Source organism: Drosophila rhopaloa, unplaced genomic scaffold (assembly GCF_018152115.1).
Source record: "Drosophila rhopaloa isolate 14029-0021.01 unplaced genomic scaffold, ASM1815211v1 contig_115, whole genome shotgun sequence".
In the NCBI taxonomy this organism is placed as follows: Eukaryota; Metazoa; Arthropoda; class Insecta; order Diptera; family Drosophilidae; genus Drosophila; species Drosophila rhopaloa.
In genome coordinates, this window is record NW_025334990.1 from 3272461 (window position 1) to 3288014 (window position 15554).

The window sequence follows — 15554 nt, forward strand, 5'->3', positions numbered from 1 at the left end:
CGGAGACAGAGTTTGCTAACAAACAATATCTTTAAGACTGTCGTACTAAAGCTTTTTAAGCTACAAAACCTTTAGTATCCGCTTATCAATATTCTAAAACCCAAATAATTCCAAAAAATGTATATATAGTATATATCATATGACTGCTAAATGCCCAAGTGGCTTTTAGCTTTACTATGACCAATTCACTTAGTGATAAAAACCCATAAATGCTTAGCCATAGATGGAAAAACAGCTGTTTCAGAGTACCCAGTTGAGCTCGTTTCGTAAAGTAAAGTGAATGACAGTCAGTACTAGACGCACTATTCATCGAAACAGTAAACTTTTTATAGACAATGACCAGCAGTGAGAACTTTACAGCTCCGGGCGGTACGGACATTAACTCTAAAGCTCCGGCTATATAACTGATAAGTGATTCTTGTTTAGTGACCGGGGAAGAGCAAGCTCATAACAATCTGATGATGGTGATAGCCACCTTGACATGGCTGATGCTCAGCTTCTTAAGTGAGATATTCAATAAAAACTGGATGTATTTGAAAAACTTAAAACTTCTTTTTTTCCTGGCCAGCTCTCATCATTTATTGCTGCAATTACTGGCAAGTTTTGAGACCGCACTGGCGAAGAAACCGGGAGGATTCCGAGCCACAGCAAAGCACTTTGCTATCAGTGGATGATTAGCTGGGAAATGCAAGGAAATGCCATCACAAAAGAGATGGAAATGGCCAAAAGGAGCAAAAGGGGGCGAACAGCTGCCGGCGAACATCCTTGGGCCTTGACACTGGCCATATGCCCCTGTGCAGCAGCTTTCATTTCCATTTTCCATTTCCGCTTCCGCTAAGTTAATTCCACACGACAACAGAAAAACAAAAAAAATGAGACCCAACAAAAACGGAAAATTCCATGTGTTGCTATTTCCCTTTTTTTTCGCGTGTCTCCCTTCTGCGCTTCTTGCCGTTTAGTTTACATCTTCTCCCGACTTTTTCCTTTGCCCAAAAATATTTTATTTCCCTCGGCTGCCAGGCAACCCAACAAAAGCGGAGGCAGCCGTCCTGAGATATTTGCAGGCTGAGCTCTCATTTCTTTGGCTGGAAAAGTGAAAAGCATCTTTTATGCAAATTTAGCAGGTGGGCAGAAAAGAGCGGGGCGCACCAAACGGAGGTCCTGGCAGATGGGCGTGGCAGGCCGGAGCTAACATGACTTCCGCTCCTTAACTGGCTTAATGTTGCTCGGCTGAAGAGAAAAAGAGTTCAGCAAGGAGAAAAGTCTGAAAGGAATTTAAAAAAAATGGGAAATAATTATTAGATTAAAGCTGAAAGGTTAAAGGTGAACAAATACCTTTGAAGTCAACTGAATCTCATTTCATGTTAATGCAAAAGTACGCAAAACCTGAAAAAGATCTATAAGTTGGTAGGCCATGAATGGCTATTTACTATTAAAGATATTACATTTTGGTCAAAAGTTTACAACGCAGTGAAGGAGACATCTCCGACCCTATAAAGTATATATGTATATTCTTATTCTGTCCGTCCGTCCGTTTCTATGCAAACTAGTCCCTTAATATTAAGCTGCTTGAAACTTTCCCAAAAGTTGTCCTTCTATCACAGGTAGTACATATATATGTCGGAATGAGCCAGATCGGGCGATTATATCATATAGCTCCCATAGGAACAATCGGAAAAATAAATTTAAAAAGATTAATACTTTGTTGTTGTTTGTTCTTTGGGATTTGGTAATATTTAAATATTATGAAATTACAGTTTTCATTAAATTAAAATCGGATAACAATATCATATAGCTGCCATAGATTTGGCTTGCCGAAGTTTCCTATTGCCGATTGTTCCTATATTCGCGTTATGATATAGACGCCCGATCCGGCTCGTTCCGACTTATATACTACCTGCAATAGAAAGACAACTTTTGATAAAGTTTCAAGCAGATAGCTTTAAAACGGAAACTAGTTTGCGAAGAATCTAAGGAACTAGTTTGCGTAGAAACGGAGATCTAACAAAATTACAATATTAAACGGTAAAAGTTGGACTTATCAGTTGTTCACTACCCTATAATGATTCGTTTCGAAAGCAACAACATTGTACAGCGATTTCTAAAGGGTCAAAAAAGCATTGTAATCTCATGTGCATTATCTCTGTTTATAAGTAAATTGCATGTAAGAAGAGAGTGCTTATAATATTGTACATTTTCAGGTTTATATACATATTATACATACGTATGTACATATGTGTTATAAGAATTTCTATCTTCGCATTCAGGTTAATTTTGTTCAGATCAGTCTAGAATTGACGTCTCTATCGGTCGCAATGAAATCGGAGTGTTTGGTGATAGTTTTAATGTTTTTTCTTTTTGAAGAACATCCGTTTACTGATGCTAACTCAATCAAAGATTTGCAACAGGATCCATCTAATCAGTTTATTAAAAGCGAATGCAATGAGTATTGCTTTTTGATTTTTAAGCCTGTTCTTGATCATTTCGTACAACTTAAAGTAGCTTCTGATACCAACCAGGAACTGAAAAGTCAAGTAAATACCATGAAAGAGACTATATTACACTTGCAGAGTCAGTTGGCAATGAAAGAAGAATTTATAAATGCGAAAAATGAGCAAGCCAAGGCCCACGATGAACACCTTAAAAATAGAGATGAACAAATATTGGACCTAAGAAATCATATTAAATCGATTGAGACATCTCTAACTGAAAAATCGAAACTGCTTTTGGAATGCCAGAAAGCAGATGACAATTTACCTGACTCATGTCCCAGTGGCAGTCCCAATGGCATTTACCAAATAAAACTTCGCGGCCTTGAAGCATTTAAAGTGCCTTGCGTGTCGTCTCCATCTGGTTGGACTGTGATTCAGAGGCGTCTTGACGGATCCGAGAACTTCGATCGAAACTGGGATGATTATAAAAGAGGATTTGGGAACATAAGCGGAGAATTTTTCATTGGACTGGAAAAATTGCATCGGATGACAGAAGCACGACCCCACGAACTCTACATCAAGCTTGGGATGGTTAATGGATCCACCAGCTACGCTCAATATGACGACTTTAAAGTTGGCCATGAGGACGAATTTTACCAGCTTAAAAATCTAGGAAAATATTCTGGTAATGCCGGAGACTCCCTTACAGTCCATAAAATCCAAAAGTTTTCCACATTTGATCGGGATAATGACGAATATAACGGAAATTGCGCTGGGAATGAAAATGGTGGTTGGTGGTTTTACAGCTGTTCTATAAGGTATACAGGTTAAATCAAAATGTTATTAATTCATATTAACTTAACCACTTACATTACAGTTCCCTCAATGCAAAATATTATAAAGATGGAAAATATGTAGATGGTGGAACTTCAAACTCAATAAATTGGGGTACATGGCATAACTACGACTGGAACATATCACTTACCTTTGTGGAAATGATGATTAGACCTACATCATTGTGAACTGCAGTTCTTAACTATCAAAAACCATAATTTCAATCCAAAAGTTGTGAATTTAATAATCTTAATTCTGTCAGTTATAAACTATTTTGCTTTCGATCAAATGTAAGTTTCGGAGAGTTCAAAATATTCCTGTATTCCATTACTACGATTACTATGATTACGATTATCTAAGAGGCGCTAATGGTGCTTGATTCTGGCTGAATATTACATCATGTAATGAATTTTTATGCGATAAATGATTTAATAATATTTTCTTGCTACGCGGCAAAGTGCCTCCTTTCATCACCCCTTTCCTAATGATTTAAAAACAAGAAAGGAAAGCTAACTTCGGGCGGTGCCAAAGTTGAAATACCCTTGCAGAATATTCTGTAAATTATATTCTTCAAAATTATTCATATGATGCATTCTTAATACTCATAAAAAATCCCAACTTCCTAACTTTAAAAACAACAAAGTTATGGCATTTCCAATCGTTCAGTTATATGGCCGCTATAGGATATAGTTGGCCGATCCCTATGAAATTTGGTGGGTCGGATTGATTGGCCAAAAATAAAACCCATAGAAAATCCCAACTTCCTAACCTTACAAACACCCAAGTTATGGCATTTCCGATCAATCAGTTATATGGCGGCTATAGGATATAGTCGTCCGATCCTTATGAAATTTGGTAGGTCGGATTAATTGGCCAAAAATAAAACGTATAGAAAATCCCAACTTCCTAACTTTAAAAACACCAACGTTATGGCTTTTCCGATCGTTCAGTTATATGGCAGCTATATGATATAGTCGCCCGATCCGGCTCGTTCCGACTTATATACTACCTGCAATAGAAAGACAACTTTTGGGAAAGTTTCAAGCAGATAGCTTTAAAACTGAGAGACTAGTTTGCGTAGAAACGGACGGACGGACAGACGGACAGATACTTTATATAGGGTCGGAAATGTCTCCTTCACTGCGTTGCAAACTTTTGACTGAAATTATAATACCCTCTGCAAGGGTATAAAAAAGCATATTTATTGTTTAAAACATTTACAATTGAAGCAATATTTTTAGCAAAATAAGCAATAAGACCGGAAGCTCATTTCAGTTTTAGTTTTAAGTTGTTAAGTGATTTGGTTTCTTCCTATTTTTTGCTCACTTTCAACGGCCACGTACTTGACATGTTTACTCGTATACACAGTAATGGCGCCTTTTCAGAAATATTTTTGGCTTTGTCGTTTCTTTAAGTATTAGCTACATTTTACTACATTTTATAAACTATTTTCGAGAATAACTAAAAATGCTGAGTCTGTCATTCTTTTGCTGGATTACTTCTAAAGGTCTATCGGTGTAATTAAATTTCGATATGATACTGAAAGAAATCACACAATCAAAACTTTCTATTTAGCTTTCTGTTCTCGTGTAGAAATGTAAAATCACCAACATATTTCAAAGGTAATCATATTTAATTCTTATAATAATACCTTACTTTCTTATTAAATAAATCTAAAGCTTTAAACACTAATGAAAAAAAACTCTTCTACTGTATTTCCATTTTCAAACGTAGGCAGCAACAATTATCCGTAACCCATTTACGATGGCACACATCATTACCATTCACCATCGAAATCTGCCTTCATCCTTAATTCTCAACCTTTAAAATTTCGTCAGACAGAAATCGATTTGCCGAAGGCCTCGACAAAGCCTTTATCACATAACTCAGGCCAAAGCCAAACTAGAGTTGACTTCACAATCAGCTGTCGCAAGGGGGAATGCGGAAAAGTGGGTGAAAATCGAGGGAAAAGCGGGCTGGGAAAGAGGTAAACTCTTGAGAAAAGTTTTCGTCGGCACCAAATCAAATGCCGATTATCGCCCAGTTAGTTGCACTCACAAAGGAAACCGGGAAATCCGTTCAATTGAGAGTCGTAGTCACAGTCGAAATGGTAGAACCAATTCGTGGCCTGGCACCAAATGTGATACTCCTTCCTCGTTCTGGTTCAGACCCTCTGCTTTCAGGGAAACCTACGACTGTTCACTCATTATCGGCGTGTTTGTTTTATGAAGGTCGTTTCCAACAGCCCGCACAAAAGGATTCGGGCACGCACGCACAGACATCGTCGACAGTGTCGTCACCCCATTCTCCAGCCCTCTTCTATATAACCCCCCTCCCCCCAAGACCAATCTCCAGCCCCTAGAAATCTCTGAACATTTCTGACAATGTTCACTGAGAAAAGGGATTTCTGAATAAGTTCGTGAAACGGAGAAAAATATTAGAAATCATCAGCAATATTATAAGTATGGAGTTTCCTTATGTGGGCGTTGGCTTATCACTAAACAAACTATTATTAAAGACAAAGAAGCCCAAAGTTGTATTGATTAAATGCATTCAAATGCATTCAGCTTTTGCACAAAGGGCAGAATTGATAAGGAAATTGAGCAACACATCGGAGAGTGCCTTTGTTTAGTTAATCAAATAATGTTTGTAGCTAGTAGTCCAAGTTATAGAAAAACACTTTAACCATTACTTGTGAGTCTTATTCAAAAATAATATAATTTTAAAATTACATTATAAATATGTTTGGAAGCTTAACATGTTTCTAGCACTGTTGGTTCTAGTTATAATTTTTACCTTTGTTATAATACCAATTTAAAGTCTTATCACCATTAAACTGAATAAAAATTTTAACTATTTCAAAAAATTATCGGGTCAACTTCTACCCGATAATTTTTATATTGATATATTTTTTATATAAAGTTGTATATAAAATATATTGTAGGTAAGAGAAATGTTATAGCAAATGCCCCTCGATATTGCTTATTTTCAGACTTTAATTTAAAGTTTTTAAGTCAAATATTCATCACAGTGTTGCTGTTACCATTTTGGCCATTGTTATTTGCCTGCTTTGCTTCTGCTTTTTCATCTGCTTTTCGTCTTTTCCCCGGTTTTCCACCTTCCTTTCCGGCTTTGTTGTCTTCCCCTTGCCGCTTCTGTTGACACTTTGCGTTATTGTTGACTGGTCCATCTCGGTGATATCTTTGATAAATCTCGGCTTTTGCTTGTCCAAGTAACCAAAAATTTGTCTTAACTTCAGCAAGTGCTAATAGCAAACACAGGGAGCAGAATGATGGAGAAAATGTGGGAAAACCGAGGGAAAAAGAGCCAAAATCCAGCTCAAGTTCATCATAATTGCTTATGACGATGAGTCGAGGGAAATCTGTTTCCCAGCTTTCCCTCTATCCGGTTGACTTGGAGGCTGCGCATTAAATTATTTCCCATTATTGACAGTTTATCAAATTGATTTAACAAACCGCCCACCGGAATCCCCGCTCCTGCCTCGATTTTCCCCGGTTTTCCAGCATTTCCCCCTTTCAGCCAACTTAAGTGTTCGTGATAAATGTTATGGTTGTTTGCTAGCTTCTTTTCCTGGCCCCCTCCCCCCTTTCGTCCTGCTATCTAAGCTTTAATGTGCTTTTGTTGCCTTTACTTGTAGTGTGTTGTTTGTGTGTGCGTGGGTGTAGTGTGGGTGTGGGTGTGGGTGTGTGGAATTTATGTAATGCCCAAAGTTGAAGCGTACTTTTGGGCTGTTTACTTAATGTTTCTGCTGCCGCCTCAGCCACTCTCAACATTTTTAGTTAATTTTAGTTTGTTTGCTCAGGAAAGTGTACTTGTACTCAAACTGGCTAAATGTTTTATTAATTTAAACACAAAGCTGTCCGGGAAAGCAAAAGTTTTCATTTATGGATTCTACCATGAAATAGTTATTCAGGTCCATTTGAGCATAAAGTCTTTGGAACTGAAGTCAGAGCCAAAATATACATTATGCATTGCATATTTGAGGCCTTTAAAGCTATGCCAAAAGGTGTGACAGCATGGGATTTGCAGAATGAAAATAAATATACCTCGCAAGTGTACTTCAATGCTAAGAGATTTTTAATAAAATTATTAAAGTAATTGAAGATAAAATGGCTAATAAAAATTATTCAACAAATAAATGATTGTATTATTAAAAAAAATTAGCTATTAGTGTCTCTATCGGCTTAAAGCAATATCTTCTTAAGCAATTATAAATATTACAGTTAATCTGGATTGATCTTAGCTGAAATTAGATTGTGAAACTCGAAGGCCTGAAGGCAAAAGGCAACTTATACCGCTGCCATGACAATAAATATTATTTCCGGTTACAAAAACGTTAAGAAATATAAAATAATAATGCAACGGAGTTGCAATCTACTCCCTCTCTGCACCATTCCCTCGATTTCAGTGGGATACATGAGGATGCTTCAGTTCAAATCGAATCGAACAATAGGGGAAAAGCTGCTTTTACCAAGTAGATATAATCCGATATTCATTTCCCCTTCGCATATGCAGGGAAGATGTTTGTTATATATTTTGTGTGCGCACAATATTTCTGTATTGTCGTCCTTCCCATTGTAATTAAGCCCATGCCAGGATGAAGTGCATATCAAACACGTCCTGGGGCATTTGGCTGCGTCTCAAGTGGCTGGAAAATGGGGAATCTGGTGGGGGAAAACGCTTCTGGTTTCCCTTTGTCTTGCTTTGAAAATGCCATTGACAATGGTGACTTGTGCCAGTACTGTCACGTCCTTGTCTAAAATAAAAAAAGAGAAAAAAAACGAGAAACAACAAAAGTCTGACGTCTGAAGTGGCGATTCACAAAAGGTCCGAGATAAAATCCGTTTACTTTTATATCCGACTGATTCCAGCCAATTTGTGTGTTTGTTTTCTATAACAGTAACATAAATAATCTCCCTCTTTGCTCGTTTACACTGGTCACTTAATTGCCCAACAATACTCGCCGTCCATAATTTATGCAAAATTTCCTTCTATTGCCACTCAACACCAAAAACAAATCTCTAATTCGTCTGTTGACTTTTAAATAATTTATTTGTCAAGTCAATGGCTGAGAGATAGTATTTAAGAGGTCGATACTGTATTTGTATATTTTCCAAAATGTCATTGGCAAATTGTTAATTAAATATTTACAAGGACAAACTGTAGTAAATTGTTGATTAATTATTTAGGGGTTTCAGTTGGGAGTCGAGGAACTCGTTGCCCTGCCTGTAAATGAAATAGTATCTAGATTTCACAACTTTGACTGCTGCTTGTTGCTGTTTTGCCAAAAACTTTCTAAAGTTTTCCCACCCACACAGGCTTCTGATTTTTCGACATGCCAACACTTGTTTTTCGACTGAAGTCTAAGTGATTTAGGCTAAACTTTTTCCCCGGAAATGTAGCGGGGAAAACTTTTGTTGTTCTGCATAATCGCCTGTCGGAAGTGTATCGAAAAAGGGAGCACTTTCGCCCGGCAAAAAAAAAAAAGGATTTAGCAGGGCTAAGTGCATTACGAAACAATCAATAAATTTACTCGGGCGCTTATACCGGTGCTCAACTCCAGGAGTCTCAAAGCTCAAAGTCCTGCTTGTGGTCCATGTTTATGGGCCGCCCAAGTTGGGGATTATATATTCCTGGCTGGGAGTGTGTGAGCCAACCACGTGCCTGAGCATGACACAGTCCTAGCCCAGTCGAGTCGTAATTCATTTGCATAACATTAACGGGCGGGCGGATGCCATAACATGAGCCACATGCCAGGGTCTAAACTGGGCCAGCAGCAAAGTTTAAATAAAATATGTGTGCTAACGAATTAACCTTAAACACTTTGTTGGCTTTCAGGTGTACAAGTGTTGAGCAGCAGAACGAATTCAAAAGGTCGTGCCAACTTCATTGGCTCAGCCTGCAACAAAAACGGGCTTTGCTGGTTTAGACTCTGGATGCTTTTATATATGTACAATATAAAATCATTTTTTAATATAATTGGAAGAATGTTTACAACCTTGTTTTCCACATAAAGCCAAATTGATTAGCATTTTTATTTATTATTATTTTTTTAAAAAATTATTCCTTGTTGGTTTACTCAAAAGATCCTCATACTTTATTTGCTTTTCATTTAAAATTTTGATTTGTTTGTAGTCAGAAAAATTTTTGCAGCTTAGCAAGGAAATACAGGTTAAAGGCTTTTATCGACTTAAATGTGGAACGCATGGCAATAAATTGATTTAAATAATAAAATGTTAACAACAAATTTGCCCTTAAAAATTGTTTTATTACCAAAAATAATAATTTTGGGACTGAGCTACCTTAAATTAAAGTACTGTTTCTGACTTTTTTGTAGGTGTTCATTGCTTTAGTCAAAATAAAATAATTTGCTACCTTTGTGTTTTAAATCAAATATTTTTCCTTGCCTGTCTTTAAGTGATTAGCAAATAAAAGGTTTGCAATTTTACATTTTTTATTAGTTTTGAAACGAATTAAAATCTTCAATTGTGTATAAGAACAACCTTACCCCATTTCTCTTTCGGCTGTTAAGACTCCCCGAATTAATTACAAAATTATTTTTCATAAATTCACAGCTTTATTTCATGGAGAATAGTTGACAAAATTAGCGACAAATGGGAGTTATTCGATCGATCTGAGCACTTTACTTCTTGAGCAGAGTGGAGACGACGGCGGGGGCGGCGTAGGCGGAGTACACGGAGGGCGAGGCCACGTAGGAGGCGGAGTACACGGAGGGGGCGGAGTAGACCGAGGGGGCGGCATAAACGGAGGGTGCGGAGTAGACAGAGGGAGCGGCGTAGGCGGAGTAGGCGCGGGGGATGGCGGCGGAGTAGGTGGTCGCAGGAGCGGCTGCGGCATAAGTCAGGGCCGGAGCAGCGGCATAGGTGGCGACAGCGGGGGCCACAACATGAGCCTGGGCAGCGGCGATGAAGAGAGCCAAGCAGATGAGGAACTAAGATATGGGGGAAAAAAGATATAAATAATAATAATAAAATACTACGAAAACTAAAAATCTAATTTCTTGATTATTTTTTCAATCGGAAATTTGAAATATTTTTTATCAAGCTGTTTCTATATATGTATTATATGTATTTACATATATTATATGTATTGTAATTCTTTACTTTTTAGAGACCTAAGGATATTTAATACAAATATATATGTATTTACATATATTATATGTATTGTAATTCTTTACTTTTTAAAGACCTAAGGATATTAAATACAAACTTCACTTACTTTCATATTGATTTTGTTTTTTTGGGTTTGTGTTCGACGAACGTTCTCAAAGATTGGAAGTGCGTTGACTGATGCTGTTCTCCAGTCAAACCCAAGTATTTATACCCCAAGAGGCCAGAGATCCGAAGAACAAGTTACCTACTTTATGCGGATGTGGAATTGGTAGCTAATCCGGGCAAACCATATCGAATGGATTAGTATTGTTCAACCGAGTGTCTGTTTATTTTTACACTCCGACAACAAACCGACAATTGGCCCAAGGGGCAGGAGGGACACATCGATTGACGGACTGGCAGGAATGTCAGCTTCATTGTTTGTCTGCACCTTTTGGGTCAAGTTTGGTGACAAGCAAAAAATGCGAGCAAAAAGCTTTTATAATCACGCTAAACGAAAACCGAGTCAAAGCGGAATCATGAAATAATTACGCTCAAACAGAAAGCGTAAGTGGATAGCAATCACTGTAATTTACGTCATCGAAGTGAGTTTCAATTGTAGCCCTGGCCGTGACATTGAACAGGCTATTGGTCAAATCGTAGAGACTTATCAATCAGAAAAGGTCATTATTATTTCATTTTTGAAACCTTTGCATCAATTACCTTTTTGTCAAATATCTTTAGAGACGAATAATTTAGTTTGGTAAATTGTTTTTATTTGATTATTTATTTTAACAAAAAGCTACAGAAAACATAGTCTTGACTATCAAATAAATATAGAGTGTGAAAGTTAAGTTGGCTTACCAACCTTTCTTTGAAAGAAACGAAACCTTAACTTTTAAAGGTATGTAGCATTCCACTTCTAGATATTTCAAAGAAACAAAGTTGGTAAGTGGGGTTTCGCTAACCCTTTGAACTTCCAGACAACACTTTTCCTAACCCTGTAAAGATATCGTGCCATTTTCAGCTACCGATGTTTGCAGAGAGCTAGTCAACCCTAGACTTGATGTGTCAGTGAAAACTAATTCAACTAACTTAACAACTTTTCAGCAATGGCAAACAAAAACACCGAAGCGGCTGGAATGTCATTTCCCAGTACTTTTCCATTATTATTGACCACGGAGAAACTGTCGCTAAGGACTTGGATTAGTAACGCTGTGAGTTCGTGAGTTACTTACCAATTATGCTAAATATAAGCAAAACTTTTTCTTTGACATAGCTGGTTTGCTATTCCCAACATCTGTATGATCATTTTGTACATATCCTGGAGACAGGCATTAAAAAATCCCATAGACAATACAGCTCCTACAACGATGATCTGGCAAAGGCATATACTCTGCTGTTGGCCCATTTCACCAGGCTGGCCCACAAAGAGTTGGGCAACCGTCGAAGTGTCCTACTGGCCAAGGTAATGAATATTCTCAAATTGCTAAATGGGATGCAGAGGTCGGGAGATCGCAACGTTCAGTTGGTCCGGGGATTCGCTTTGATGCCAATCGCCGACAGAGCCCAAGACGCAGATGCGCAGTTTGTGAGCGTTCTCAAGCAAATCCCGACCCATGTTCCGGCCCTGATTGGACGCGGCTGTCTGGCCTTCAACCAACAAGATTACCTTTCGTCCCTGGGCTTTTTTAAAAGTGTCTTGGCCAGCCAGTTTTCTGGACCGCCGGATGTTCATGTCGGCATGGGGCACTGTTTCCTGAACATGGGTGAACTAGACAGAGCCCGTCGATCTTTTCAGTTGGCCCTGGAACACAATGGCCGATGTCAGAATGCCCTTGTCGGAATGGCCCTGCTGAAACTCAACCAACGCGAGAAAGAGTCCACTCAAGAGGGTATCAATCTGCTGTGTGCCGCCTTTGAAAGGAATAATCGACATGCCGTAATTATGAGTATCCTCGCCAATCATTTTTATTATGCCGGCGACTACGAAAAGGTCTGTGCTTTGGCTGCAAACTCCTATAAGGTCACTGACATTCCGCAGTTGCAATCGCAGAATTGCTTTCAGATCGCCAGATGTTTTCATGCCACCAAGCAATTCGAACAAGCCATGGAGTTTTACACTCGGTCTGTGAGATTGGCACCTGAAGGATATGTTCTGCCCTTCATGGGCCTGGCACAAATGTTATTAAAGCGCGGTGAAATCACAAAGGCCAAGGCCTGCTTGGAAAGATTCCTCAAATTCATGCCCAATGAGGCTAGGGCACTGCTGCTGCTGGCAAAAATTTACCTAAACGAAAGATCTCCAGGACAAATCGATAAGGCGATCAATATGCTGGTCAAAGTGACGTCATTCGTGTCCGCTCGCCATGATTTCGATAGCAGACTGAGTCTGGCATTTGCATATGAACAGAAACAGCTCTGGATGCCGGCCATCGCTGCCTACCACCAGGCCATGAGCATATACATGGAGCACGGACAACAGATCCCTACCGAGTGGCTCAACAACCTGGCGGCCACTCAGGTGAGGGCCAAGATGCCACAGAAGGCACTCCATACCCTCGACCTGGCGATTTTCCAATGCAGAGCCAAGAGTGGCGTTCACGAGGTGACCAATCTGCTCACCATGCGATTCAATAGAGGTCGGATTCTGGAGGATCTCCATAGGTACGACCTGGCCGAGATTGTCTACAAGGAGATTATCGACGACTATCCGAGCTATTACGACTGCTATTTGAGACTAGGGGTGATGGCGATGCAGCGTAATCAGCTGGACAAAGCCAATGAGTACTTTAAGGATGTCCTCAACGCGGACAACGATAGTCTTGCGGCCAGGTGAGTCAAAAAGAAACTACAGATATTTAAAACAATAATAATAAACCATAAATTAAATCAAAACCATTTTGTATTATACTTAGGAATATGCTGAATTGGTTGACGTTGGTTACAAAACCAAAACTATTTCGTATTTAATTAGGCAAATACTTTAATAAAACATTTCTTGAATTTTTCATACCTTAGGCATTATATGGCCGACTGCTATATGAAGCTGAATCTAAGCAAACATGCTATAGTAAATTACAACGTGATTTCGCGCCACACTGCAGAATGCAAGGATATCTACACCTTGGTGGCTCTGGGAAATTTCTGTCTCGAGAAAATTCACAGTTCGTTGGATAGAGGAGATCAGTCCTCAGACAACACACAGCTGGAAAAAACCTTAAACTGTTATGTAAAAGTAAGATAAAGTAAGGTTAAATAACTTTCCAAATGGAAATTAATAGAGAATTTTCCATTTCCAGATTCTTGAGCGCAGTCCGCGAAACATATGGGCCGCCAATGGCATTGGAGCAGCCCTAAGTAGTTACAAAAACCTTACCGAAGGTCAGGCTATCTTCAAGCAAATTGTCGAGGCTGGGAATGAGTGCCCCTCCGCCATCCTCAACTCGGCTCACACAGCCTTGGAGCTGGGCCAGTTCAAGGAAGCCAGTGAGACATACAAGCAATGCCTGCAGGACTTTCTGCCGGAAAACAGTGTGGAGGTAATGCAGTTACTAGCCAAGGCTCTTTACGGCGAAGGAAAAGCCCGCGAGGCTAAGATGTGGTTGCTCAAAGCTCGACACTTGGCCCCTAACGATAATTTTTTGATTTTTAATTTGGCCCTGGCCATCATTAAGGATGCAGAACAAGTCTTTGTCCTTCCGCAACCCGAATTGCAGGATCTCACGAGGGCGGAACTCGAGCTTAAAGTGGCGCACAAGTGAGTATGACCAAAAAAGAATACAAAAAAAATAAAAAAACACTTTACTGAGCTAAGAAGTTAAAAAATGAATTTCTAGATCAAATCACCACCAGCAACCCCAAATTGGAATCGATAATGATTCTAATAAATATTTTTTTCCAGCTATTTTTACCATCTGTATCTAGCCGAAGATGGAATTTCGCAGCTCGCTTGTGAGAAAGGGGCCAGTGAATGCCAGAACCTGATGTCCAATTTACACGAGGAATACCAGCGAGTGCTTAACTTGCAGATGACAAACAGGCAGGTGGAGGAGCACGTCCTCCGAGAGAATGAAGTCCTGGGGGTTACCAACAAAATTATGTCCGAGCTACTCAAAGATGATTCGAAGAATGGCCAAGAACCTGGAAGGATATATCAGCAGGACGTGGAAGTAGCCGACGATCAAGACTCTAATGATGAGTCCAAAAACCAAATTGCCAATAATTCTCGCAAAAGAACTATGATTAATGAAAATAAGCCGGCCAAAAAGTGCAAGACAGATGAGTTTTTTGATACAGATGATGACAGTGAAGAGGAGGATGACGAGGATGATGACTTGGAAGACAACGAATCACTTGAGAATGATCCTCAAACGGACTTGGATTCAAATTTAAGTGATGATGAGGAGTCCGAGGGAATCGAAGAGCTATTGGACCGCATCAAGAAAGCCACCGAGCGCCGCCGACTGGAGCGGCAAAACTTTATGAAAGTCCGGGAAAATTACAACGAATGAAGAAATTAAGCAAGACATTTCAGACCAGTGACCAAAGGATCTAGACAGATAAATTCAATAACAACAGAATATGGATTACCTTAAAAATGTTCTTTATTATAAAGCGCATTAATACGAATAAAACTGGAACTCGCCAGGCACTTCTGAGTTTTATTTTTAATATCCCAATATGACAGTGCTTTATTCCCCCTTTTAAGTTGATTATTACCCAAAATGCTGTTAATGAATTTACACATTTTCTTCGTGGAATTCTGACCGAGTTTTCCTGTGGCAAACACAAATGATTCATTCAAATGTGTCAGTTTCTCTCTGGGGAGCGGAGTAAAAACTCGTTTCCCCCCAGAACAGCAGCATTTGAATGCCATCTCATGTCGGTGGAGCCGCAGGCCATTGGTGTCCTGCTCGAATTACCCATACACTTGACTGCCACTTTGTAACTGTCAGGGAATCTAACGAACCAAACCGAGGAACCCAGTCGAACTGAGCTGAACCGAAAGTTAAATATTCGTTAGGCAAACGCGAAAAATGATTCGTAGATGGGGCGGTGCGGCTCATTAATATCAATTTATGAGCTGAGACACGAAATTAGTCTGTGACAAGTTTCGCCGCAGGATGTGGACAAACAAACAAGCACCCGAATT

The 15554-nt window shown here is 39.2% G+C and overlaps 4 protein-coding genes across 4 annotated transcripts; 3 read left to right on the top strand and 1 right to left on the bottom strand.

Annotated features, from left to right (window-relative positions):
• The first annotated feature begins 335 nt into the window (after positions 1-335).
• On the top strand, positions 336-684 carry LOC108038083. The gene is made up of 3 exons (XM_017114800.1): positions 336-369; positions 427-504; positions 569-684. Exons 1-3 carry the CDS (start codon positions 336-338, stop codon positions 676-678), a joined length of 222 nt encoding a protein of 73 aa, XP_016970289.1. The 3' UTR covers positions 679-684.
• Positions 685-2092: 1408 nt separating this feature from the next.
• On the top strand, positions 2093-3714 carry LOC108038078 (fibrinogen-like protein 1). The gene is made up of 3 exons (XM_017114794.2): positions 2093-2164; positions 2268-3250; positions 3310-3714. Exons 2-3 carry the CDS (start codon positions 2316-2318, stop codon positions 3452-3454), a joined length of 1080 nt encoding a protein of 359 aa, XP_016970283.2. The 5' UTR covers positions 2093-2164; positions 2268-2315; the 3' UTR covers positions 3455-3714.
• Positions 3715-9844: 6130 nt separating this feature from the next.
• LOC108038082 (cuticle protein 16.5) lies at positions 9845-10839 on the bottom strand. Its single transcript, XM_017114799.1, has 2 exons — positions 10527-10839; positions 9845-10239 (listed from the first exon to the last, which is right to left on the bottom strand). Exons 1-2 carry the CDS (start codon positions 10530-10532, stop codon positions 9931-9933), a joined length of 315 nt encoding a protein of 104 aa, XP_016970288.1. The 5' UTR covers positions 10533-10839; the 3' UTR covers positions 9845-9930.
• A 387-nt stretch (positions 10840-11226) lies between these two features.
• LOC108038080 (RNA polymerase-associated protein CTR9 homolog) lies at positions 11227-15175 on the top strand. Its single transcript, XM_017114796.2, has 6 exons — positions 11227-11303; positions 11510-11616; positions 11679-13234; positions 13421-13637; positions 13702-14159; positions 14304-15175. Exons 2-6 carry the CDS (start codon positions 11512-11514, stop codon positions 14911-14913), a joined length of 2946 nt encoding a protein of 981 aa, XP_016970285.1. The 5' UTR covers positions 11227-11303; positions 11510-11511; the 3' UTR covers positions 14914-15175.
• Positions 15176-15554: the final 379 nt, after the last annotated feature.

Coding starts and splice junctions, on each gene's coding strand:
- LOC108038080 (XM_017114796.2), top strand. CDS start 11,512: ATGGCAAACAAAAACACCGAAGCGGCTGGAATGTCATTTCCCAGTACT. Junction 11,617..11,678: donor GGACTTGGATTAGTAACGCT/GTGAGTTCGTGA, acceptor TCTTTGACATAG/CTGGTTTGCTATTCCCAACA. Junction 13,638..13,701: donor CCTTAAACTGTTATGTAAAA/GTAAGATAAAGT, acceptor TTCCATTTCCAG/ATTCTTGAGCGCAGTCCGCG.
- LOC108038083 (XM_017114800.1), top strand. CDS start 336: ATGACCAGCAGTGAGAACTTTACAGCTCCGGGCG. Junction 370..426: donor GAACTTTACAGCTCCGGGCG/GTACGGACATTA, acceptor ATTCTTGTTTAG/TGACCGGGGAAGAGCAAGCT. Junction 505..568: donor GCTGATGCTCAGCTTCTTAA/GTGAGATATTCA, acceptor TTTCCTGGCCAG/CTCTCATCATTTATTGCTGC.
- LOC108038078 (XM_017114794.2), top strand. CDS start 2,316: ATGAAATCGGAGTGTTTGGTGATAGTTTTAATGTTTTTTCTTTTTGAA. Junction 3,251..3,309: donor TTTTACAGCTGTTCTATAAG/GTATACAGGTTA, acceptor CTTACATTACAG/TTCCCTCAATGCAAAATATT.